The sequence below is a fragment of the Osmerus mordax genome, chromosome 12, assembly GCF_038355195.1.
Source record: "Osmerus mordax isolate fOsmMor3 chromosome 12, fOsmMor3.pri, whole genome shotgun sequence".
In the NCBI taxonomy this organism is placed as follows: Eukaryota; Metazoa; Chordata; class Actinopteri; order Osmeriformes; family Osmeridae; genus Osmerus; species Osmerus mordax.
Window position 1 is genome coordinate 3,367,313 of NC_090061.1, and position 26,893 is coordinate 3,394,205.

A 26,893-nucleotide genomic window follows, 5' to 3' on the forward strand; every position below is an offset into this window, starting at 1 on the left:
ATCAGATGGCCGTAACACCGCATAGCCACATGGTACTTGAGGGCGGGATGTGTGAAGGTTTAACGCCGGCCTGGTGTGGACGTGAACCCAGGAGCAAATGGTCCAGAGAACCCCCCTCCACCTGACAGAACCCCCCTCCACCTGGAAGAACCCCCCTCTACCTGAACCACTATAAGACAGTCCTGCTTAAGGACACTATAGGACAGTCCTGGGTAAGGACACTATAGGACAGTCCTGGGTAAGGACAGTATAGAACAGTCCTCGATAAGGAGACTATGCCAGCCCTGCTTAAGGACATTCCTGATTAAGGAAACTATAAGACAGTCCTGGTTAAGGATAGTCCTGGTTAAGGACACTATAATAAGACAGTCCTGGGTAAGGCCAGCCCAAGCAGAACGTGTGTGTTGGAGGTTCCACGGTGACTCACAGGGCAGTCATGCGTGTTGAGGCCCTGGCAACCTCCGTCTGTAGGCCGGGACTCCGGGAGCGAGGCCCGGCCGAGCCTCACACTCCAAATATCTCGGCGTGGGCGGGTTCCACTTTCTAAATATACACTAAAACAAGTGTGAGGGGGCGAGCCGGCTCATGACTTCTCCTGCCATGGCGTTACCTAATGCAATCACTCTGAGCAGGGCTTCTATGTTTCCTTGTGCCCAGCGTGGGTAGATACAAGCCTGTGACAGGCCCCGGCTCCACTGTTTCATGGTGTACGATCCATGAAACAAGGAGAAAAAAAACAGGTGTTTTAACAGTTATGAAAAAAGGAAGTATTTTCAGAGGCTTTAGGGCAAGACCTGGAAACAGGGGAACAAGATATGGTTTCTTTTTAGGGAAGGGGGAAGGAGGAGGGGGGCGAATCGGGCAGGAAAATATCAAGTAAACATGGTCTTCCTGTCCTGAGTCCTGGATGTGGTGTTAGCTCTGCCTCGCTCCCATAAGAGGTATCCGAAGAGAAACCTGAAAAAGAGGCCTCCTATTGTTAGTAGTTGTCCAGCAGCCAGGAGAGAAAATGGGGCTCGGATTGCAGCTCTGAAAAGAAACAGGAAATTGATAAATCGCTAATCCACTCCTCACTATTCACAGAGACAAAAGGTACATTCCAGCTAAAAAAGAAAGTACATTAAACAAGGGCACATTTGGTAAGGGTGGTTTGTTATTGAAGTGTTCAGAGCAGGCCAAACAAGAGCCTTACCAAACAAACCGACAAACTTAGATTTGAAACTAGAATCCAAGTTGTCCCACGTATAAATGACCCAACACTGAACAACCGACACCGAAGACAAGGTAGAACTTCTGACTAAACTACTAGCTAACCGTGTTTACTTAAAACAACCAGAGCAGCAGATCCATAACACACCGGCTCCCAGTGTGAGGAATTAGTAAACCTGTAGTAGCTAACCAGAGCCCTGAAGCTAGGGAGTCAGGTGGCTGAGCGGTTAGGGAATCGGGCTAGTAATCAGAAGGTTGCTGGTTCGATCCCTGGCTCTGCAAAATGACGTTGTGTCCTTGGGCAAGGCACTTCACCCTACTTGCCTCGGGGAGAATGTCCCTGTACTTACTGTAAGTCGCTCTGGATAAGGGCGTCTGCTAAATGACTAAATGTAAGCTAGTCCCAGCTCCAGGTTGATCACTCACCCAGAGTTGTTTCTGCCACTGCCTACAAACTAATCCCCTGTGCTTTAGCAATGTCCCGGTACACTTCCTGGTTGAGGTCGCCCTCACAGCCTGGCTTTTCTGCCCCGGCCAACCACCTTCCAGAGTGGTGATCTCATCCCCAGGGGTCAGGGGACGTCCTGGGTGATAAATTCACTGACAAAAGGAGGTTTGCCGGGGGAGGGGCCCCATGGCTGGCTGTAGTCGCCTGTAGTGCTAGAGCCATGCCATAAAAGCCCAGCATTGATAATGGGTTTACTATCTTTGAACAGGTGGCCCCGGGTAGCTGCAACGACGGCTTCACATTCTCAGACACACATTGAGGGGGGGGGGGGTCAACAAGATGGACGCCATTTGGGAGTTTGGCACATCCTGAATGAGCAATCTTAAAGCCAGGGAAATTAGCTTGAACATTCTTTAGTACCCCAGGCTGTGGTCAGCATTCTGACACAGCGTAACTTCCTGTCAGTGTTGACCCCTTACTGGCGCAGGCAGATGTTAGCAGGTTCCAGGCTAGCAGGTTCTAGGCTAGCTCAAGTCAATGGCCTGTATTGTTTGGTTTCAAGGTTACAGGACTGAAACATGGGAAAGACGTTCTCCAAGAATGTAAACATTCATGTTTTGGCTGCAAGCGGTTTCAGCCGACCTCAAAAGTTGACGTTCTAAAATCGTGAATTACACACCCACAACTAAATGAAAGAACATTTCAGTTCAGCAGGTCTAGCTCATGCACTGTTGTCTTGAATTCAATCGTCAACCTGAGTTTGTTCTACCTGAGAACAGAGTTGTGTTCTGAGACAGACTCTGCAAACACTGAACCATGGAAAATCAAGACACAAGACGTTGCTTTTTTTCATTAATTAATATATTTTCTGCATTAAAGTTAACATAGTTTTTCTTTTGTGCCACCCTTTAATTTTTCAGTAAGTATTGATATTTTGTTATATTCAGACATGAGTAAATTTAAGACTGTCTTTTGCAATAAATATCATAAAATAATAGAGCTTCACATAATAAATATTTTTTTTTACAACAAAGAATGTTTTAACAGACATTTCTTTTAAAAAATAGCCAGAATTCCTCTCATGAATTTGAGCATACAATTTACAAAACCAAAATAAAAACCAAAAAAAGGTAGGACAAGCCAGAGGAGAGAGTTGAGAATGTTGAGCAGGAACAGGAACCGGAAAAGTCCATCACAACAACCATGACAGGGACAGGCTTTCCTTAACACAACTCACAGGAAACCAAGCCCACCACGATCTCTGTGTGGTAGCGGTTAGGTGATCCAACAGTCCTGGTTGCCATGCGTACAAGGTAACAGCTACATATCATCTAGAGAGAGAGTCCTTCACAGATCTGGTACGAGGCGGTTCTTACTGGTAGCTTAAAGCCCCGGGGATCCCTTGCTTAGCTGACAGGAACATGCCAGATGTACATGAGTGTTAGTGTGTAGCTGAACAAAGACAAAGAAACAGTTAAGGCAAACACTGGTCTGTAAAACATGATCCTGTTGCAAAAGAAACAAACAAAAACAAAACGAATGAGTGGTTTTCATCGCTCCCCAGCTCCTCTCAGGACTGCACTGTTGCAGGGGCTTCAAATGTTTGATAAACATCGATAGTGACTATTATTATCAGCATAACCATTAACAGGTCCATATGGAGGAGAAGGTGGTGGTGGAGGAGGTGGGTGGGTTGGGTGTGTGGGCTCCATGCCCCCCTCCCCCCCCCCCCCATCTCCCCTCCCCCAGGTACACACGACTAGTCCCCCAGGATCAGGAAGGTTTTCCCTGGGCCTGAGGCGACCAGCTCTCCAGTTTGCAGTACACAGTGTTAGAGTTCTTGCATCTGCACCCAGGCCTGTTGACCCGGTCGTAGCAGCCTTGGCAGGCCTTCAGGCAGCCCTTGATGGGCGGGTAGCACAGCAGACAGGGGAAGAGTACCGACATTAATCCCATGCAGAGGAAACGCGAGCAGCAGAGCGAGCGCGACAGCGAGCAGGGCTGGTCGGCGCAAGAGTCCCCCTGGTCGTCGTTGGAGCAGTGGTAGAAGATGCCCTTCACCAGACACATACAGGTGCCGTGCTCCAGCGCGCTCTCCGCTGAGCACAGGCACTGTCCGTTGCAGGCCAGGCAGGAGGGCAGCGTGCGCGGGGCCGTGCAGTCGCCACACTTGCACTTCCCGCAGCGCTCGCAGATGAACTGGTGGCCGTCCGTCCCCACCCCGTCCAGCAAGTCCTGCTTCCCCTTCCCCGAGGGCTTGAGCGGGGCCTCCAGGGGGTGTAGGCCCGGCTGGGGGGGGAGGAGGAGGCCCTTGGGCTGGGGCTGAGTCCTGACTGCCCGCTCGGCTCTGTGGTGGTGCTGGGCCAGGGCCAGGCCGGGCCTGGAGGGCGGGGAGCGGGCTAGGAGTCCCTGCTCGGAGGAGGCGCTGCTGTTACTCCCAGAGCTGGCCGCGCTGCCGGTGCTGGTGGAGCGGCTGAGGCCGGGGGCCCGGGAGCCCCCGTAGGGGCCCCCGGACACCAGCAGCACCCCGCTGGGATGGTGCAGCGCGGACGGACGGTGGTCGTAGTTGTTGTTGTTGACGTTGACGAGGATCACCTCGTGAGTCCGCTCTTGTTTCTCAGGCCTGGGGGCCATGCGGGGGGCTGGGGGCCGGCGGACCACGGACGGACCCTCGCTGTACTCGTTGCTGGAGCGGATGGCCTTGATCTGGTCCAGGGAGAGGATGGCGGCATGCTGGAGCTCCCGGTCCAGGTCAGACCTCTGCCGGCCCTCCAGGGGAGACTGCTGGATCACCAGTAATGAACGGCCAGGGCCATGTTGACTTTGGAGCTCCATCTGGGGGGATCACCACTTCCGACATTCACCGTGGACTTGGCATGCATCGGAGAACCTGCGGGGGGAGGGGGAGAGAGGGCACCGTCAGAGCAGGTCGAGGGATGACTTTCGTAATGAAAGGTTATGTGTTTTTAATCACTATAACTGACATCGTAAATGTTACTTAAAGAAAGCAAACTGGTAACTCTGGTCTCATGAACTGGTAACGCGTTGTGGATATATTCATTATATCCAACAGAAATGATAGGAGTGCATTTAACGAAGTGACTAGATGCTCAGACAGAAGCAGTAGCCAAAGGACTAAATGTAACACACATATCAAATCTGTTAGATGTGTAGTTATCATACGAAATGTGTTTTGTTATGCAAAAACCTGCTTAATTCTCCAGCACGCGAATAATACTTATTTTTAAATCCTCAAGCGAATCCCAAAAAATCCTCACGTTTCTTAAACATCAACTTCCCTCACAATATGACACATTTGAACCCTTGCAGAGAGGCAACCCGGGAAAAGTTGACTATTAACGAGACTTTTTGTACCTTCTTCAATAAGCACACATCCAAACTTCAGTAGCCTACAAATACTTCCCCTCCTCATTTACATTTGTATGACTAGTTAACATTCAAATGCGCCTCGGCGGCGAGACGAGGACACGATCCAAGAGGACTAAAGGAGACTAGAATTTGTATTCTAATACGACACCAGAAGCGATTTCAAGGAAATGCTTTAACAATGGGGTAAAAAGCTAAGGTCATGATAAAAAACACGATATTCTGACAGTTAACTTCAAACCCGATGCCAAGAACTTTATAGGCTACTAGAATAGCTATTTGGCTCAAGCAGAATCATACATAATGTTAGGGACTTTATATGAACATTAATTTAGGTCGTGCCGCTGTATGTAGAAATTAAACACACAGGACAAACTAATTCCCAAATGCAACTGCTGAAATCACGCAATTAAACAAATGCAATTTAATCTACACGCACATACTGCCACTTGCTTTATAAGATAGTATAGGCAACCTGTTTATAAACAGGCCTATGCAACTCTCTGCTTCGAAAGCCCAAGCTTGGCTACTTTGGGTCGTCCGTCGGCCACAAACTAGGTTTCTTGCCGACATAAAACGGGAGCTTTTATTGCGCGTCAAAGGGGACGTAAATATGCATTTTTCTGTAATTTAAGTGCATGTCTTTAATTATAGAGGCGATTCGTCTTTTTTTTACGCTAAAAACTAAGCGGAGGCCCATGTGATGGACCCCAGAGTGTGCTAGGATATCAATCGTAAGATCTGAGGTCGGATGAATCGTATTAGCTGGGAAAACTTGTGAATGAAAACAACCTCCGTGGGGGAGGGGTGTTTGTTAGTTGCGCGTGAGAGTATTCCCTGACAAATCAACCCCCCCCGGTTCTATTCCAAGGGACGAATAGCCTCCGGTATGGCAGACAGCGTAGGATCCGGACGCAAACATCATAAAGGATATTGCCAACTCGCGATCAATGTAAGCACCAGATGCGAATTCACGAGGCCACCTATCTCGACACAAAGTCACCAGTTCATTTCGTGCAAATGATGCCAAAACATGTACAGACTCGGAGTTTTAAACCTGGGAGCATTTTAGTTTACTTTTGTCCAAGCTATATTAGTTAAATGCAAATGTTTTTCTAGCCAAGTGAATATTTTCAAAACCAAAGACATGATTAAGGCAAACGTTTTAAAAACATAGAGGTAAATACGCACCTAAATGCAACCATCCATAACGTCGAATCCATCAACCATTATACCAGAACTCCATCCAAGAAAATTGTCCAGACTAACTTAAAAGCAGATAACGTTCATAATGGACAATGTTAATTCCAAAAAATGTGAGGATTTATCTTCTTTCCGTTAATCCTTATAGGCTAAATGTTGATGTTTTAAACGCGCAGTTACATCAATCTGTTCCAGAAACAGTAAATCCACGATAGAGGCTAGATGTAAGACACCCTGTTTGAGTTGCGCACTTGAGGCCGATTTGTAGTCAAGAAACCCAGGTTAGTCCGGTAGCGGAATAGCGATCGTGATTAAAATGACTTCAGTTTCTTTGTGCAAACAAATTCGAAATGCAAACAAATACCGATATATCCAAGAGTCTCCCTTCGCGTATCTGTAGAAAGGCGCGAGTTATTTCGTGTTGTCTAACGCTCAAAGCAAACCCTTGTCTCGTTCGTGCTCTCTCCAAAGCTGCAGCACTGTCTAACACTGAATGAATGGGAATGTAGGGCTCAGTGTTTGCTCGACAAGCCAACTGCCATTGGCCATTCAGTCCACTGAAAAAGGATACATCGCATCCGCTCTTAATTCATTGGGCAGATGTGGAAGGCCAGGCGACAGAGATGTGTGCAGTACTTAAGGTGGAACGCGCCAGAAAAAGCCTACCAGAGGGAAAACTAATTTCCGTTCCTGTGGTTAACAAACAAAATATCTCTCAGCCTTCAGATAAGACTGAGAGCTAACGCAGACTTAGATCCACGAGTTTGACACGTTATGCCAAACCACGTTTCCGTGAAACTCAAGATTAGCCTTTAGTTCTAGTTTAAAATGTCTTCAGATTTAACAATGAAGCTATGTATGCATGTTAAAATATCGATGTACACAGATTAAATAGTGAAATAATGTGTTAGACGGCAGAGGACAGACGCAAGGGAGCTTTTCTGATTTCACCGTGCGCGCATGTAGCTTCAGAACGACCTTAAGAAAAAGGCACCCCGCGAGCGAGGGGAAGAGTCTCCCCCCCACCCCCCGTTCTTGACTGTCTGGTTTGATTGGTGTCGCGGATGCGCTACATCCGGATCCATGAGAAAAGGAAGTTCAATACAAAGTCAATTTATCCCTTTCAAATGGAAAAATCAATAGATGAATGACCCCAATGTCACATCGGGCCAACAGAGTCGTCAAAAAAACCGAGTACAGTTAAGGAACTGATAAACCGCATCCGTATTGCTCTGCGATGTTTTGCCTCGACATAAAAAGGGTAGTTTACTGAAATGGATAATAAAGCTAGTCCTCCCTGTGAAATCTCAGACAACAGCCTGCCGCCTAGAAACTCTTCTGCGGTCAGAAGTGTGATCGGAAATCTAACCATTACAACGATTAAACAGATTTTTTTAACGACGCAATCAATATATTCTAGCCATGCCTGTTATTCTAAGTTGAATGCAATATATTTATACACGCGAGAAAACGTTTAATTCTAAAGGTTAAATAGGCTACACCCCATTTTGTGCTAGTTTTTATAGTCCAATTATTGTCATTAAATAATTACAGTGGAATTAAAAAAGCGTCAGTAGTTAATGTATCTCGGATACATTTGTCATTAATATATACTACAACAAATGAACAAAACACATTAAGTAACAACATATTTACTACATTATTTATTACATTAATCTACGAAATGCACAACCTGGTCAGATCAGATTCCAAATCCCACAACAGTCCAAAAAATAATATATCTAAAGCGATAATCAAAAGATAAATACTGACAGAGGATCCTTAGAAAGCAACAAGGAGAAGAATCTCCTTCCTATCACAGTCCCATTCCTTGGCTGGTGTCCATCTGCAACACAGAGACACTTCTCTGCTCCGTCCTAAACAGTCCTAAAGGTTGGCCTTCTTCCCCAGGGACATCAGAAGAGACGCAGGCCTCGCTGCTGCTGGTAGTTGACGTACGACTGGATGAGAGCGTCCGGGACCCTGGGCGTGACGGCCTGCAGAGCTCTGTGGAAGTGTCCGGCTGCGATGCTCTGGGCTGTGATGTTCTCCTGCAGAGCCTGGAGGGCTGCTTCCCTGCACACTGCTGTTATCTGGGACAGGAAACACACTGAGGTCAGACACGCTGAACACAAGGCAGCGTGCTAACACAGTCTGATAGGGTTATTACTGTGTGGTTGTGAGCATCCCGAGTTAAAAAAGGAACACGGTTACCACCACACAGTGAACTGTAAAATGTTATTAAAGTTTTATATTTGTTGTTGTCATGGTTAACATTTGAGATTATCCAACACTTTGACACGTTAGTGACGATAAAGATTGTGAGTTTTACCTCATTTAAAAAAAGGACAACATTTGAATACCGTTGAGTATTTCTTTGAATAAATGCTGCCCTCGAATAAACGCCGCACCAAAAATGAACGTTGTGTAATAAACGCCGCCCTCGAATAAACGCTGCACCAAAAAAATCTGAAAACGGTTATTTAATTGGTTAAATTCTACCCCAGTATTTATTACACATGTACATAACTTTCTGTTTGAAAGCTAACGTGTATGAACGTTTCGGCATGCTGCTTCAGATTTCTACACAATGTAGAACACCTGTATTTGAGACAGTTGTACTACCAACGCACACCTAATTGATAGCCAATGAGAAAGGGAGTTGCCGCACTCATAGACAAACAAAGAATAGACAAGGAGGTCAGCGGTAGTAAATGAAACCTGCGTTTTTAGCTGCACGATTCATTTGTCACAATGCCAGCAACAAAGTTGTCTATGGCTGCACTGCAGCTACAATTCACAAGATCACCCTTACTAATTAAACGCCGCCCCTCGAATAAACGCCGCCCTCAAATAAACGCTGCACCAAAAATGAACGTTATTTAATAAACGCTGCAGTGTTTATTTGAAGAAATACGGTAAGTAATTTCCTGGACTGCATTGCCATGTCTACACTCTGGTCGAGTAATTTGCTGAGTTTACATTCTTGGCATAATTCAAGTATTGCCCAAGCTCAACTGCAATATCACTCCCTAGTACTCCAGACCAACACACCCTGGTCCCCCAGAACCAGACCCCTACACACACACACACACCTGGGTTCTGGAGGGGTGGGGGCCAACTGAGACCTTGCGCCTCTCTTCACAGCAGAATACTGTTACCTGCAACGGCTGCAAATGCTCTGAATGTATTTCAGACTGGGTAGAAGGAGTCACATGGACGGTGAGCTCACACATTCCCTTGGTGAACTCCCCCGTTCCCAGACAGGCACAGCACAGACTAACCCTAACCCTGCAATTAGCTGGCCTCGACACACAACGTTCTGACTATAGGTACTGCTGTGTGGTTAGTGTAATGTTAATGTACAGTGTTGGCTGACTAGCAGAAACCGTCGAGCAGAGGAGAGAAGTGGGAGGTCAGTTCCTGTTGAGCTCATCGCTCGACGGAGGCTGCCGACAAAATGGCCGACCTGAGACAAGTATAGTCGGTTTGTAAGCATGAGAGACACGCAGAAGTTTTGCATGACAAAGTTGTTAATATTTGGGAGTATTGTATTAGTATATGTATTGGTATAATCTTTCAAAGGTTTCCGAGTTAGGTTTGTACTCTCTTTCTCTGGTTTCCTCCCTCTCCCTCCTCTCACTGTCTTGCAGTCTTCTTCTGTGTCCTGTACGTTTTTTCACAGTCAACCAGAAGAGAGGAAACTGATATCCCACTTAGGCAAGCCTTTCCAGTTCCGGCAAGGATGGCAACGTAATTCCTCTGACCCGAGGGGTGAGCAGAGTAAAAACAATGAGGACAACTGTGTCTTTCATGTAAATCTGTGGTTTGATCCTGAAGGGACGAGCCAAAGAACTGGCTGGAGAAGAGAACGGGGAGGGTGAGGTGTGCGGGCGGGTGGGCGAGCTACATAGCCGTGGCAGGTGTGGCACAGATGTCAGGACATCATATTCAGCTTTGTGTTAGACCAACTGAACAACATGATTCAGCTTTGTGTTAGACCAACTGAACAACATGATTCAGCTTTGTGTTAGACCAACTGAACAACATGATTCAGCTTTGTGTTAGACCAACTGAACAACATGATTCAGCTTTGTGTTAGACCAACTGAACAACATGATTCAGACAGAAGACACAAACTCTGGCTCATGTTTGAGGTTTTTGCGTCACTCAGATTATTAAGTATGTATTTAGTATTATGTTTCCATGTATTATGTACATCAAACAAATACAATCATTGTGGACTTGAACTTTTTCCCTGGACAGCAGGGACATGGGCCTCAATCCCATGACTCAACTGCAAATTATTTTGTTGTTTACTCCTCTACCCCCCACCCAGTCACACACACACACACACACACACACACACACACACACACACACACACACACACACACACACACACACACACACACACAACACACACAGCCTCATTCATATCTCCTTCTTTATGAGGGCAGTGGGGTGAGAACACTCCAGTGTTTTTGGTGCATGTTTGCCTTTGTGGCTTTCTGGAATCGCACACGGTAAACAGGCCGAGCAAAACAGCCCGTTTGTTTGTAAACGTGGAGGCATGTGCAGCCTGGAGCCAGCGAACAGCCCCCCCTGAAGAGGGCCCCTCGCAGGAAACTGCAGACGCACAGAAACCAAGGGGGCCAAGCTTGTGGCAGGCCGCCTAAGTTATGGATCGAGGTTTTATTGCAATGCAGACCTTATTTTTCATTCCCTTCATAAATTATGTCAGCAATCACTTAAATATACGGAGGGCCGGGTGGGTAATGTGGCTGGTGCGGGGACCTGACGGGCGGCAGCCGTCGTTAAGTGGGAGCGAAAAATTGGGAGGTGTTTCACCGTGTGGTGGGGGCGAAGGACTGATTTAAACGCGTCTAATTAATTAAACGTAAAAGAAAATAAAGTCAAAGTGTTTGTGTGACAAATAACCACAAGGTAACTGGAAGCATCGCAGTACACATAGTGGACGTTTTTTTTTCATAGCTCAAAAATAGTTTCGCGGCATCTCATGCAACGGGAATAACTTGCAGACTTTTTTTCCGATAGACCTATCATAGAGCTCAACTCGAGTAATAATGATGTTTTGATTTAGCAGACAAGCTACACCCAAGTCCAGTCGTGGAGGGATCCTACACAATCCTTCTGCCAGTCAAACGACCACAGTGAGCTGGCCTGGGAGCAGTTTGGACCGCAGTGATTCAGGCAGGACGCAGGAGAGGGATGGACACACTCCTGAAACGCTGCCGTCTCCTCCTGCTCCGACCACACGCTTGTTTCCACTCACTCCTCGCTGCTTTTATCTGCACTGCCCAACCCCGGACCAATGAGCTCTGAAACACACGCACACACACACACACACACAGGCATGCACATATGCTTGTCCACACACATACACACACAAGCACACACGCATGCACGCACAATTTGAAGAAATGATTGTGGAGGCCACTGAGCGTCTGTCATCATATTTCCCCAACGGTAAGAAGCGAGGGTAGGGTGCAGTCAGTGGAACACCATAATGATACGTTCCTGCAGTTCGCTAGTCACATTGAGGTCAGTTCTTTGTTGGTTCTTTCATTGGAAGGGGCAGGCAGAGTCATTAGGGAAACGGAGGACCAGGAAGGCCTGTCCTCCACAGTGGCCCCTGGTGCAGGAAAGAAGATCTTGGCAGAGAGGTTGTTAAACAGGGGATGACATCAGAGTTTTCCCCAGAGTTGGAGGCTGGCTCATTAGCAGGCTACACCAGCCTGGCTAGGTTACAACAGTAGCCTGGCTAGGCTACATCAGCCCTGGCTAGGCTACATCAGCCCTGGCTACGCTACATCAGCCCTCGCTAGGCTACATCATCCCTGGCTAGGCTACATCAGCCCTGGCTAGGCTACATCAGCCCTCGCTAGGCTACATCAGCCCTGGCTACGCTACATCAGCCCTCGCTAGGCTACATCATCCCTGGCTAGGCTACATCAACCCTGGCTAGGCTACATCAGCCCTCGCTAGGCTACATCAGCCCTGGCTAGGCTACATCAGCCCTGGCTACGCTACTTCACCAGCCATGACCCTGACCCTAACCCAGTCCTGCTCTATGGCACACATGAAGCCAGACACGGGTGTGTGTGGGTACAGAAGCACTCTCTCTCAAACACACACACAAATATACTTTTTCATTGCAGCATGTTGCACAAATACGCAAGCCTGCGCATGCACGAACACACACTGCACAAACTCTCACATTTATATACTCAAACATACTCTCACTAACACACACACTTGCACATACATGCACAGGTATACATGCAAACACACCACATAAATGCACACACACACACACACACACACACACACTGACAACAAACACACACACACTCTATGCCTGCGGCCTCTTATAATCAGGCTGTGTTCCAGCTCTAGGGATGATATTGGCTCCTAGCAGTGCTCTTAAGCAAACGCCAAAATATTGACTGCATCCTCCTGCCCTGCCCCCCCCCCTCCCCACCCTCCAGGAGAGAGCCACACTGCATCCAATTTTCAGAGAGGAAATTAAATAATATACAAATCAAACGGCATGGGGCCAGGGCCCCGGACAGAAATAAAAACGTTTCATCCTCGAAAAAAAAAGGCAAAGAGGAAGTGTCTGCAGTGACAGGATGCTGCCAAGTACAACAAGGCCAGACCACAGTCCCATGTGAAACCTCTTTAAGATTACAAGGCAAGAGGGGGCGGCTGGTTTAAGGGGGGTGACGGGGGTGAGTGCAGAATGGAAACATGGCACACAACCATAAAAAGAGAGTGAGGGGTGAAGGTGGAGGTTCTTGGCAGGGATCTGCCGGAGGAATTCAGATTCCATAGAAAACACGGTTGATTTACTTGGTTGTTGCTTGCTGGTTCTCTGCAGTGTGGTGCCAGGCAGGGTGAAGAAGCCGGCAGGAACCATCTTTGGACAGAAACTACACTTCCCTTTGAAGCTCAGTTTTTTTAGTGCATGGAGGCATCTTCCTACCCAGAACCTCTTCCATTACCTACTACATTTGATTCATTTTAGCAGATGCTTTTATCAAAAGCGACATGCAAGTAATGCATTCAGAAAGTACAGCAGAAGATCAAGGATCAGAAGTGCATATGTAGTTGATAATAACAGTATTTCCAGAGTCAAGGAATGGTCTGAATTTACCAGTAACAGTGCAGAGTCACGTCTCAGCCAGGAGGCATGGTGCAACAACATTTCAGGCTGGGGAGAGGAGAGAGGGAGGCTGGGGAGAGGAGAGAGGGAGGCTGGGCAGTGGGAGGCTGGGGAGAGGGAGAGGGAGGCTGGGGAGAGGGAGAGGGAGGCTGGGGAGAGAGGCTGGGGAGAGGAGAGAGGGAGGCTGGGGAGAGAGACTGGGGAGAGGAGAGAGGGAGGCTGGGAAGTGGGAGGCTGGGGAGAGAGGCTGGGGAGAGGGAGAGGGAGGCTGGGGAGAGAGGCTGGGTAAAGAGGCTGGGGAGAGGGAGGCTGGGGAGAGGGAGGCTGGGGAGAGGGGAGAGGGAGGCTGGGGAGAGGGAGGCTGGGGAGAGGGAGGCTGGGGAGAGGGAGGCTGGGGAGAGGGAGGTTGGGGAGAGGGAGGTTGGGGAGAGGGGAGAGGGAGGCTGGGTAAAGAGGCTGGGGAGAGGGAGGCTGGGGAGAGGGAGGCTGGGGAGAGGGATGCTGGGGAGAGGGAGGCTGGGGAGAGGGATGCTGGGGAGAGGGAGGCTGGGGAGAGGGATGCTGGGGAGAAGGGAGGAGGAGGCTGGGGAGAGGGAGGTTCGGGAAAGGGGAGGAGGAGGCTGGGGAGAGGGAGGCTGGGGAGAGGGAGGCTGGGGAGAGGGAGGCTGGGGAGAGGGAGGCTGGGGAGAGGGAGGCTGGGGAAAGGGGAGGAGGAGGCTGGGGAGAGGGAGGCTGGGGAGAGGGAGGCTGGGGAAAGGGGAGGAGGAGGCTGGGGAGAGGGGAGAGGGAGGCTGGGGAGAGGGAAGCTGGGGAGAGGGAAGCTGGGGAGAGGGAAGCTGGGGAAAGGGGGTGTGGAGGCTGGGGAGAGGGAAGCTGGGGAGAGGGGGTGTGGAGGCTGGGGAGAGGGAAGCTGGGGAGAGGGAAGCTGGGGAGAGGGAAGCTGGGGAAAGGGGGTGTGGAGGCTGGGGAGAGGGAAGCTGGGGAAAGGGGGTGTGGAGGCTGGGGAGAGGGGAGGAGGAGGCTGGGGAGGAGGAGGCTGGGGAGAGGGGAGGAGGAGGCTGGGGAAAGGGGAGGAGGAGGCTGGGGAGAGGGGAGAGGGAGGCTGGGGAGAGGGGAGAGGGAGGCATTTGGGGTAAGATAGCACCTGCATGAAGGCATGAGCCCTGTAGTGCTGTGTTGGGGGGAAAACAGGGCCTGGCTTTTAAGGGCATATTTGTCCTTGCCCGTTAATCAGCGGAATGAGAGCGGCACATTCTCTCCGGCCCTGGGAAGGAGGGATGGCATGTTTAGTAAACAAGCCTGCACTGCTCTGGGAGGAGAGGAGCCGCCACACCACAGCTCTGATCTGGCCCCTGTCTGTTTGCCCTTCACGTGTGTGTGTGTGTGTTGTGTGTTGTGTGTTGTGTGTGTGTGTGTTGTGTGTTGTGTGTTGTGTGTTGTGTGTTGTGTGTTGTGTGTTGTGTGTTGTGTGTTGTGTGTTGTGTGTTGTGTGGTGTGTGGTGTGTGGTGTGTGGTGTGTGTGTGTGTGTGTGTGTGTGTGTGTGTGTTGGGGGGGTACGAGTGTGTGTTGTCTGCGTGCAGGTTGTGTGTACATGTGGGTTGTATGTATGTATGTGTAAATGTGTGTGGAAGCGAGTTTACATCTTTATGTTTTGGGGACAGGTACAGCTCAATGGAAGAGCCTCTAACTGCAGAACAAGAGGCTTCAGGTTCCCTCTCTACGGGTTGCTTTGGATAACAGCGTTCTCTGCAGGAACACGTTATATTTAGTTTCATTTTGGATGTGGTTTAGGCTAGGAATAGTCCTTGGCTATGTTATGTATGTGTCATCCTAGATAAGTACAGCAAGACTAAACACAAACTACACAAGACATTGTGAGCGAGACAGCACACAGTCATATTATGCCTTCACTGAAGGTTGAAGCCCAGTCACAACTAATGCCTGGTCACAGTAAGAATACACAAGCTGCAACTGTTCTCAGGACCGAGGTCCATTCAACACCAACACCCACTGTCAGACAAAACACCCTACACATTCCCTCCACTGACTCAGATTTTGGGTCACATTCGGACACGCCACTAGGGTGTGAAGCTGCTGTGGACTGATTAGTCTTTTGAGAACGTAAGGACTGAACGTAAAATACCGTTGCAGCCATATGCAAAATGTACAGAATCTAATGCATTAAATGCGATTAATATGCAAAGTAGGACCTGCACTGAATCGCTAGCTTGAACGCTACTTAGTCCTGTATAGGCTACAGATGCAAATGGCATGAGTGCGAGTTGGAATCGCAGACTGGTCCATCTCGCTGACATCTGCGACGAAACATGACGCGTCGGCGATCGTGTCTTTGATAGTTCATACAGAGCCCGTCTACGGAGACATTCTCTGGTTCATACATTGCAATCGTCGGCCACGGAAGCGAGCTCCGACTTGCCTACGATTTCGGGCTTTTGTCGGCGATCTCCAACATCTCTAACACCTAGGCTTCAAACGTACGCTAGCACTACTTAGATTACCTCTCCAGTACGGTAGCTAACGCTAGCTTGAACACTACGTAAAACAACACCTCCTATAGGGAAACTAACGCTAGACTGAACGCTACTTAACGTACCATCTCCATTTCTGAAGCTATGCAGGCTAGCGTTAGTCTTCAAACGCAGGCTAGCTTGAACTCAACTTAGAAAACACCTCATGTAGCGAAGCTAACGCTAGCTGGCAGGGCCTCAGGTCTGAACTGTGGCTGCAGGCAGAGGTAGGCCTCTCTGTGCAGAGTCAGAAACCTCAACGTTCCTGTCAGGGCTTGATCACAAGGTAAGAAGAGTAGATGAGCGCCTTCCCATCTTGGTGACAACACAAGGCAATGACGGCATCAAATGTTGCTTCTGTTGAGAGGAGATGGACGGGGAGGGGGGCAGTAGCAGTTAAGGTGTGTGTGTGTGGGGGGGGGGGCAGGGGGGGGTGGAAACCAGATGTCACTCTGGGCAAGTATCCTGTGAGGATGGGGGTGGGGGGAGGAAGAGGTGATTTCAACAAGAGACTACACCTCCCCTGCAGTCTCAGTTCCCAGGAATGTAATTAAAGTCAGTGCTTCAGGTAGACAGACCGCCCTGACTGAGGCGTCACCTGAGCCCCCGACCTCCGACCCCCGCTTGTCTCCCTGCCTTCCTGTCTGACTACCTTTCTCTCCGCTGCCTGCCTGTCTATGTGCCTGTCTTTCTGCCTGTCTGTCTGTCTGTCTTTCTGTGTCTGTGTGCCTGTCTGCCTGCATGCCCATGTGTCTGTCTGTCTGTCCAGACAGACCACCTCTGCCCACCCAGACAGGGAAGGTAAAAGCAGGTACTCAGGGACAGACAGACTGGAGTCCTGCCAAGTGTGTTTACAGACATGCAGCTCAGCCCAGGATCCTCCTGGGGCCCTTCAGGTGATGGAGACGGGGAGAGAGAGACAGAGAGAGACAGACTAAGGGAGAGGGAGAGAGAGAGACAACTGAGGGAGAGGGAGAGAGAGAGAGACAGACTAAGGGAGAGGGAGACAGAGACAAAACTGAGGGAGAGGGAGAGAGACAGAGTGTGTGAGAGAGACAGAGAGAGAAAATGAAATTGGACTCTGGTGAGTGGTCTCCAATTCCAATAAGAGCATTGATTGGTGATTTACGAGGTTTCCTTATCAAGCTAACTCCCTGGAAGCAAGGAATCCATACACCACCTCCTGCCCGCACAACAAGCCCCCTCTCCACCGTCACACCTCCAGCCCCGCCACCTCCAGCCCCGCCACCTCCAGCCCCGCCACCCCCAGCCCCGCCACCCCCAGCCCCGCCACCCCCAGCCCCGCCACCTCCAGCCCCGCACCCTCCAGCCCCGCCACCTCCAGCCCCGCCACCTCCAGCCCCGCACCCTCCAGCCCCGCCACCCCCAGCCCCGCCACCCCCAGCCCCGCCACCTCCAGCCCCGCCACCTCCAGCCCCGCACCCTCCAGCCCCGCACCCTCCAGCCCTGCTACCGGTTAACCAGAGACATGTCAGTGAAAGCATGCTACTCCAGGGTGTCAGTTGTGTTTCAACACCCAGATGAGGAACACCTGATATCCCTGTTTGGGCTTCCTGTGCATACCTCCTTCAGGGTCATTCCACCAAGAGAGGACCTTTTACATTTTGAAAAGTTACATTTGTTTTTCTATTCTATGTTAAACTTTCAGAAAAAGGTATTGTGTCATTTCAGGATGTTAAATTATTTTAATTAAGAGCAATTTATTATATGTGTATGCAACGTCAACCCTGTTAGACACTTACATGATAGTTTGAAATAGATTTAAATACAGATGTTTCCATAGCGAAGCTGCTTCTAGAGGGGGGGGGGGGGGCAGGTTGTACATGAAGGGGGTTAGATAGACTGGGTGGCAGTTAGACTGGGTGGCAGTTAGACTGGGTGGCAGTTAGACTGGGTGGGAAAGGGGTGTATATTTGAAGGATATTACTCCTATGTGTTTGTGCGTTGATTCATCTCCTAATAAGGGCATGTGGACATGCATGTTTTTAATCAGTTCCCCCAGAGATAAATCTGTAGCTCAACAATGTGTGTGTGTGTGTGCCATTGTTTATGCGTGAATGTGCTTTGTGTGTACACGTGCTTCTGTATGTGCTTTGTGCATGTGTGTATATGAGCTAGTGTGCATGTGTGTATATGAGCGAGTGTGTGTGTGTGTGTATATGAGCGAGTGTGTGTGTGTGTATATGAGCGAGTGTGTGTGTGTGTATATGAGCGAGTGTGTGTGTACGTATGCTAAAGCTTATGTGTGTACGCACAAGCAGTAAAAAAAAAAAAAAAGTATTTTCTCTGTATTAAAGAAGGGATGTGGTTTGTGATGGGACACGATTCCCTTTCAGTCCAGACAAAAGCTGTGTTGAAATGGATGTGCTGGTGTACTGCGACTCTGTTGTTAGCTGGGGATTACACGTAAGGGTTGTGTCTGGGCATGTGCAGAAGCCCATTTAAATATAACAACCCGGTGGACAACACAAGTTTGTTTTTTTCTTCCCTTGTTCAATTCAAAAGGTCCTTCAAAAGCCAAATCCAACTGCTTTTTCCTGAATAGAGATGTGGGCTAGCTGGAGCAGATTCACAAGCGTCGCGTCCCCGTCAGGGCAAGGTGACTCACACAGGACGGAGCCGTGTTTGTGCTCTGGTTTCAGGTCCACTGTGAGGCAGCGCCTTGCTGCAGCCCAGACACAACAGAGCCTGCACGGCAGGCAAACAACATCCCAACCACAACGCCTGGTTTCCTGTAACGGTTAAAGGCGATGTGTCCGGTAAAAACACAGGCCGCTCTGTGTGACCTCACCTCGGCACCCGAGTACTTCTCCGTCCGGGTCACCAGTTCGTCCAGGCTCACGTCCGGGCCCACGGGCATGCTGCGGAACTGCAGAGAGAAGATCTCCCGGCGCGTGGCGGCATCTGGGAGGGGCACGTAGACAATCCTGTCCAGACGACCGGGTCGCATCAGGGCCTGGGAGACAGAGGTCAGAGGTCAGGGGTCAGAACCTAGTAGTCTCAGAACCTAAACCTAGCCCAACCTACCCTCAGAACCAGAACGTAGCTGTAGAACATGACCCTAGACGCAGAATCATAACGTAGCTGTAGAACATGACCCTAGACGCAGAACCAGAACGTAGCTGTAGAACATGACCCTAGACAGAGAACCAGAACGTAGCTGTAGAACATGACCCTAGACACAGAACGTAGCTGTAGAACATGACCCTAGACACAGAAGCACAGCTGAGCTTTCATTAGAGCCGAGTCTGAATGAGGCCTCACAGAGACATGTGACAGGAAGCAGTGTGTGCAGCACACTGCTTCCTGTCAGCCATTCCAGCTCCTCTACAAGCCGTATCTCGGTGACCTTTGACCCCTCGCTGGTGCACCAGACGCCACCGCCTCTGATGTGACAGAGACAGACGACAGCGCTGTCCGTCCTGCATGATGATCTCTGAAGGGTAGTTAGAGCAGATAATAACCTTTGAACTCTGTTTACGTCCCTGTCACATCCCTCCACCAAGCCTGTGGATACACCAAGGCCTTTCAAGCCCAGAAACATCCTTCCCTTATGTGTGTGTGTATATATATATAGATATAATTGTTTTTTTAAATCTGTCTACGCTTTGCAATGTGGAACGTTTGAGAGGGGAAAACATCAGCAAACACAGGTACTGTATCTTTCCTTGGGTAACCACAACACAGCGCTCACTAACAAAGGGAACACTTTCTTTTTTCCCCTCTGATTCCTCCTGCATGGGCTCTGCCAACAGGACCCAGAAACAACAAAGCGACCGAGTTCAGCTGGGGGAGGATCTTTAAAGAGGATCTTTATGAATGAGAGCTTTTATCCAAAGTGACGTACAAATAACTAAGAAATTACAGCAGCAAAAATCAAGGATTGGGAAGTGTAATGGTCGGACAGTAACAGTGTTTTGGGAGTCGAGGAACGGGTTTCCCAGGCTCAGAGCAAAGAAACCACATCTAGACTACCAGGCACAGAGCAACAGTCGTACCTCAACTACAGTGCAACAGTAACAAGTCAACGGCTGTATCACACGGCACGAAGCGGCAAAACGGCGCCATGTCTGAAGTGCAACATCAAACGCTGGGATCTTCGGACCCCAGGGCTGCGAAGGAAAATCATAAAGATGCTGGCAGCAGGATCGTACACTCGATGACACGTCTGGGACAGAAATACGGGAGTTGGCCCTTCTCTTGCATGGCTCTTCTCACGAGGGGGGGAGGGGGGGAGGGAGGGAGGGCGAGGCGGAGGGGAGGGAGGGGAGAGAGGGTTGTTTGTCACCGCAGGCCCAGCCAGCTCCGCTCCGCTGTCGACGTGCCAGGGACACTTCCTCTGCCGTTCTCCCTGGAAGAATGTGGTGGCCGCACGCAAACCTGCCGACCTCGATTACGCACGCACACACTCACACGCCTGCACACACACACACACGTGCACACATACACACACGTGCACACATACACGCCTGCACACACACACACACACACACACACACACACAGCCTACATAGTTTCGGAAAAACAATACTGAGGGGAAGATACTGAACACTGACATTGATTTTAGATACAATATGTAACACCCCATTATGGGAACCTTCCTTGCATGCAAAAAGCTGGATCCTCTATGCAAAGCTGCTGTTTGACTCGTCAGTGTGTGTGCACTCGTCCAGCCTTCAGTCCCACAAACGACAATCTCACAGACGACAGTCTCAGCTCCCAGACTGCTAAACTCGTCTGACTGCCCCGGAGGCAAAGAAAGAGCATTTTTTTCTTTCTTTCTCTCAGCAAGAGCAGGGGGCCATCCATCACTTAACAAGATACACGTCCTGTTTTCAAGGATCCGAGGGAGTGGGTGAGGGGGGGGGGGGGGGGGCAATTGAGGAAAGGGGGAGTAGAAGAAGGAGGAGGGGGTAAAGTGAAGGGGGAAGAGGAGCAAGGGGGGAAATGAGGGAGGGGGGTGGATGGAGGGAGGGAGGGGGGGGGGGGGTTTGAGGGGTGGACACAGGCGAGGGAGGGGGAACCCCAAAAGACAAATACTTGGCTGGCATGCGAAGCGGCCGTAGACATCTTCCTGTCACTCGAGCAGTGTTCCACCTGAGCGCAGGAGGACTGTAACACGTCCAGGAAGCACCGACGCACGCTGCTGGACACTGGCTAGATCTTTCAGTAGGTTCCACTGGGAGGGGAAAACAGGATTTACACTTTACAACTGTCATATAACTACGATGGAACAATTCTGGTGGCCATAGAGTTCTTCGTCTCATACTAGGATTAATGGCTCGATAGAAACTGCTAGAACAACAACAAAACACACTTGCATTATCTATCTGATTTCCAGATAGTTTGCACCACAACTCAGCAGCCTGCTGTTGGGACGAGCGCAGCAGCAAGCCACACAGACCGCAGTCAAGTCAACTGTGGCTGCGCCTGCAACCAGCCAAGCTGATCACAACAGAAAGCTGGAGCTGCAGGTTTGACTGTGGATAACAACAACCGTCATTCCAGACATCTTTCTCGAGACACGATCATCCTCTACTGACAGATGGCTTCCTGTCCCTGAAGGTTCCCTCCACTCTCTAACCAGCCAGGAATGCACCTCGTCCTCAGCTTTGCTGTGTTTACTAAGGGACGGACACTCCAGCTACAAACTCCTACCTCTACACTCCAGCTACAAACTCCAAGCTTGCTGGTTAGCTAGCTGGCTATTCAACTGGCTGGGTGGTTTACTGGCTGGCTGGCTGGCTGGCTGGTTACCTGGCAGGCTTGCCTGCGGGGACATGAATGTAGTCTTGCCCAGAGGCATCTTCTATATGCGGTTTCCTAAACCTGTCAGTCTACAATCTGCAGAGGCCCTGGTGAGTCACTCTGGAAGCAAGCCACCAGGCTGGGGCTGCCTCGCTGGGGCTGACTCGCTGGGGCTGCCTCGCTGGGGCTGCCTCGCTGGGGCTGCCTCGCTGGGGCTGCCTCGCAGGGGCTGCCTCGCTGGGGCTGCCTCGCTGGGGCTGCCTCGCTGGGGGCTGCCTCGCTGGGGCTGCCTCGCAGGGGCTGCCTCGCAGGGGCTGCCTCGCTGGGGCTGCCCTGCTGGGGCTGCCTCGCTGGGGCTGCCTCGCAGGGGCTGCCTCGCTGGGGCTGCCTCGCAGGGGCTGCCTCGCAGGGGCTGCCTCGCTGAGGCTGCCTCGCTGGGGCTGCCTCGCTGGGGCTGCCTCGCTGGGGCTGCCTCGCTGGGGGCTGCCTCGCTGGGGCTGCCTCGCAGGGGCTGCCTCGCTGGGGCCCAGGGGGGGCCAGGGCGGGGGTCTGATCAGGGGGAGGGGAGTAGGAGACGAGAAGACAGGCACAGGACAGGAGGGTGGGCAGGTAAGAGGGTGTTGATGCCAGGAGAGGGTGGAGAAAGGTTTGAGGCACGTAGCGAGTTAGGAGCAATGGAGAAAGGAGGGAAAGAAAGAGGAGGGGAGAGGAGAGAGAGAGCAGAAAGAGAGAAGGAGGGAGAGCGACAGAGAGGGAGGAAGAGAGAGAGAGAGAAGGGGAGACAGAGTGACAGAGAGGGAGGAAGGGAGAGAGAGAGAAGGGGAGACAGAGTGACAGAGAGCATAGTTGGCATTGGTTCAAGACTGAGAGGCTTTCATTCTGGATTTTGCCCTTGAGTCAAACTTGCATCCGGCAGGCAAGGCCACCATGTCCAACCAGCTCTCTGGTTAACCCCTTCCTGTCCAATCAGCTCTCTGGTTAACCCCTTCCTGTCCAATCAGCTCTCTGGTTAACCCCTTCCTGTCCAATCAGCTCTTTAGTTAACCCCTTCCTGTCCAATCAGCTCTCTGGTTAACCCCTTCCTGTCCAATCAGCTCTTTAGTTAACCCCTTCCTGTCCAATCAGCTCTTTAGTTAACCCCTTCCTGTCCAATCAGCTCTTTAGTTAACCCCTTCCTGTCCAATCAGCTCTTTAGTTAACCCCTTCCTGTCCAATCAGCTCTTTAGTTAACCCCTTCATGTCCAATCAGCTCTTTAGTTAACCCCTCCCTGTCCAATCAGCTCTTTAGTTAACCCACTTCCTAGCCAACCAGTCACTCAGGTCACTGCTCTAGTTAACTCCTTCCTGTCCAATCAGGTCACTGCTCTGGTTAACCTTTTCCTGTCCAATCAGCTCACCCTTCCTGTCCTCTTCTTTGCACCACAAATAACCTATAGGATAGGATACTAAAATAAAAAAGTATGGATCAACAGTTGTACACACTGCAGTGTGGTAAACACAGAGTGACAGAGTTAGTACGCTGCACTTCTGATCCTTAATCTGACTGAATGTAATCTTCTGTGTACTTTCTATGTGCAGTATTTGTATGTCGCTTTGGATAGAAACAAGCGTGTGTTTATGTGTGTGTGCGTGTGTGTGTGTGTGGGGGGGGGGGCTGACAGTGTGAACACGGACACAGCTGCTGAGGTAGTTAGGTCTCCTACCCACCCTGTCCAAACAACCTCCTACTGCCTCACAGCCCTGCAACCAAAATGGCCGCTGACAAAAAGTGCCTCATTCCTATTTTGATAAGAGGAGGAAAGAAAAAGCTGTTAGACACACAAATAAAAGGCTAAGTGGACCGAGTGGAAGTGGGCCACCAAACAAGGTGAGGAAAAGCAGAGCAAACGATGCAGGTCCATGGTGAAATGTCTCGTCATTGGAGCCCGGAATAAAATAGCAGTAAAACGACTGCCATAAAATCCATGTATGTTTGCTTTATAAAGAGGTGTTTCCTGTGAGCTGTCCGCAGTTCCCAGTTTCTTCCTGCTGGCTTGAGCGCTGGGCGTGAACCCGTCTGGTTTCTATAACCCAGCATGGAACAGTGCGGAGTCGACATGTAGCGTGCGCTCAGCACCAAACACAACCTAGTGAGTCAGGTGGCTGAGCGGTTAAGGAATCGGGCTAGTAATCAGAAGGTTGCTGGTTCGATCCCCGGCTCTGCTAAATGACGTTGTGTCCTTGGGCAAGGCACTTCACCCTACTTGCCTCGGGGGAATGTCCCTGTACTTACTGTAAGTCGCTCTGGATAAGAGCGTCTGCTAAATGACTAAATGTCTAAACGTAACCTCTCCAGGGAACACGGCACAACTGTCCTGTCTCTCTCTTCACCCTCATTCTCAACGTGTTTCCCCCCCCCCTCTTCCCCCTGCTGTTCCCCACCTCCCGTCATGTACAGATGTATAAAGAGGGACTTCACAGCATCGATCTGCAATTACAGTGTGTGACACGTTTGAGATACCGTGTTACAATTCATGAATGTACCCAAGAGAAACTGTTGAAGTTGTCCCTCTACCACCACCATCATCATCATCCCCAGGTCAGTCGGATCAGCCCTCCACAAAAACGTGCACACACGTAACCACAGCCCTGCACACACACACATGTAAACACAGCCCTGCACACCACATAACCACAGCCCTGCACACACACACACACACACACACATAAACACAGCCCTGCACACACACAGTCTCTCCCCCACTCTCCTCTCTCTCACTCACATCCACTTGCGCGCACACACACACGTGCAGAGACACACAACGCGTTGCACATAGACACACACACGCAAACATAAACACACACATTGCTGAGTGACAAGGCTGACTAGGGGAGATCAGTTTCCACTCCCGTGAATCTAACCATCATCCTGTTTACCCTCTCCCCAAAGTGAGACTGCTGGCTGGGAGGTGTGTATGTGTGTGTGTGTCTGTGTGTGTATGTAAGTAGAAGAGGGAGAGATGAGAGAGAAGGAGAGAGAGCAAGAGAGAAACAGAGAGATGACAGAGGCTGTTCTTTTCTCTGTCTTCAAGATACCTCCATCTTGTCTCCTACACCGGGGTCTGAGCAGGAGCCCAGGAGCAGGGGGGGGGGGGGAGGGCAGGGAGAAAGGAGAGAGACAGAGGGAGAGGAGGGAGAGAGAGACAGCAAGTAAAGAGAGGAGGGAGAGGAAAGAGAGGAGGGAGAGAGCATGCCAGACCAGCAGTGGTGGTTTAGAAGTGTGTGTGTGTGGGTGTAATTGTGTGTGTGTGTGTTGGGGGGCGGAGGGGAAGCTAGACCGGGGAAACCCTGTCAACAGGCTTAATTAAGGGGGGAAAAAGGAAGCAAATAAAGACTAGTTAAATGTGATTCACAAAATAGCAATTAGCCACCCAGTACTTGAACATCCTGAAAGAAAAGAGAATGCCCCTCCCTCCCTCTCTCCCTCCCTCTCTCCCTCCCCTCCCTCTCTCCCTCCCTCCCTCCCTCCCTCCCTCCCTCCCTCCCTCCCTCCCTCCCTCCCTCCCTCCCTCCCTCCCTCCCTCCCTCCCTCCCTCCCTCCCTCCCTCCCTCCCTCCCTCCTCCCCTCTCTCCCTCCCTCCCTCCCTCCCTCTCTCCCTCCCTCCCTCCCTCCCTCCCTCCCTCCCTCTCTCCCTCTCTCCCCACGCATGTGAAGACCTGTGTCAGATTTCGAGGAGACGTGGTCCACGTCCCCGGCCTGGCTCCAGCGCGGGATCGTAACTGAAGCGACGACAAACCTGTTCTGGTCCCAGCGGAGCGGCCGCTAGGTTTACCTGGCCTTTGTGTACACAACACCTCCGCCCATCCCGCTTCCCCCCCCGGCCTCACCTCAGAAGAGCTGTCCTGGCTCGCTGCCACGGCAACGCTGGGTGAACTGTTACTATCACTATCAAACAGCCTGGTAATCCAAACACCTGCATTCAACCCCCTCCCCCTGTCTCTACCCCTATCTGCCCCCATCTCCCTGTCTCCACCCCTATCTGCCCCCTCTCCCTCTGTCTCCACCTCTCTCTGCTGCCCTCACCCCACCCCTCTTTGGCCCCCTCCCCATCTCCACCCCTCTCTGCTACCAACTCCCCCTGTCTCCACCCCTCTTTGCTACCCTACTCCCCCTGTCTCCACCCCTCTCTGCTGCCCAGAAACTGTAGCTCCAGGCAGTGTGTGTTCCTCAGGAATGGTGGATACCCTCTCTGTTGACAGCGCCAAGCCTTTTATGCTGAAAACACCGTATTCCCTTTCAGGCAGGGGGGTGGGTGTGTGTGTGTGTGTAGGGGGGGGGGTGGTGGAAGAGAGGACACCACCCCGACAGCCTCCAACAAACTTCAAACTCTCTTTACCCCCCCCCCCCCCCCCCCATCACCTGAATAAGAGGTAGAAGGGGAGAAAGAAACGGGAGCACAAAAGGGAGTGTAATGAAGACAGGGGAGAGAGGGAGCTGTGGGGCCGGGGCGAGAGAGAGAGGGAGCTGTGGGGCTGGGGCGAGAGAGGGAGCTTGTGGGGCCGGGGTGAGAGAGGGAGCTGTGGGGCGAGAGAGAGAGGGAGCTGAGGGGCGAGAGAGAGAGGGAGCTGAGGGGTGAGAGAGAGAGGGTGCTGAGGGGTGAGAGAGAGAGGGAGCTGAGGGGTGAGAGAGAGAGGGAGCTGTGGGGTGAGAGAGAGAGAGGGAGCTGTGGGGCGAGAGAGAGAGGGAGCTGTGGGTCGAGAGAGAGAGGGAGCTGTGGGGCGAGAGAGAGAGGGAGCTGTGGGGCGAGAGAGAGAGGGAGCTGTGGGGTCTAGGAGCACCCGAGACGTCTGAATAAGGCCCAGATCCTGCCTCCACACTCCGACACGGTCACTTCCTGCTCCAGGTTGGGCCACCAGGACTTCCTGCCCGGCGCTGCTCCCAACACGGAGGAGGACAACAACAGGTGGCGCTTCCAGACAGGCATGTGAGAGGACACCTCACAAAGCCACAGGACCCCGCAGTGAATCAGGAGACAGACTGCCCTCTGCTCTAACCAGCACAATAACAAGCACCATTACAGCAGCACCGTCAGCACACACACACATAAAACTAGGAGGGCTCTGTCTACCTGTATTTGCATGTTGCTTCGGATAAAAGTGTTTACTAAATACAATGCCAA

General features: G+C 50.9%; 2 protein-coding genes across 2 annotated transcripts in view; both read right to left on the reverse strand.

The window, feature by feature from the left end:
• Positions 1–3,398: 3,398 nt before the first annotated feature.
• On the reverse strand, positions 3,399–6,747 carry spry1 (sprouty homolog 1, antagonist of FGF signaling (Drosophila)). The gene is made up of 2 exons (XM_067248396.1): positions 6,236–6,747; positions 3,399–4,547 (listed from the first exon to the last, which is right to left on the reverse strand). Exon 2 carries the CDS (start codon positions 4,490–4,492, stop codon positions 3,431–3,433), a length of 1,062 nt encoding a protein of 353 aa, XP_067104497.1. The 5' UTR covers positions 4,493–4,547; positions 6,236–6,747; the 3' UTR covers positions 3,399–3,430.
• Positions 6,748–7,896: 1,149 nt separating this feature from the next.
• The window catches only part of afg2a (AFG2 AAA ATPase homolog A), a 64,078-nt gene continuing 45,081 nt past the window's right edge, over positions 7,897–26,893 (reverse strand). The window contains exons 16-17 of the mRNA XM_067247384.1: positions 18,778–18,942; positions 7,897–8,340 (exon numbers count right to left, since the gene is read on the reverse strand). Coding sequence (XP_067103485.1) covers positions 8,164–8,340; positions 18,778–18,942 — 342 coding nt within the window. The 3' untranslated portion in view covers positions 7,897–8,163. The remainder of the gene's footprint in view (positions 8,341–18,777; positions 18,943–26,893) is intronic.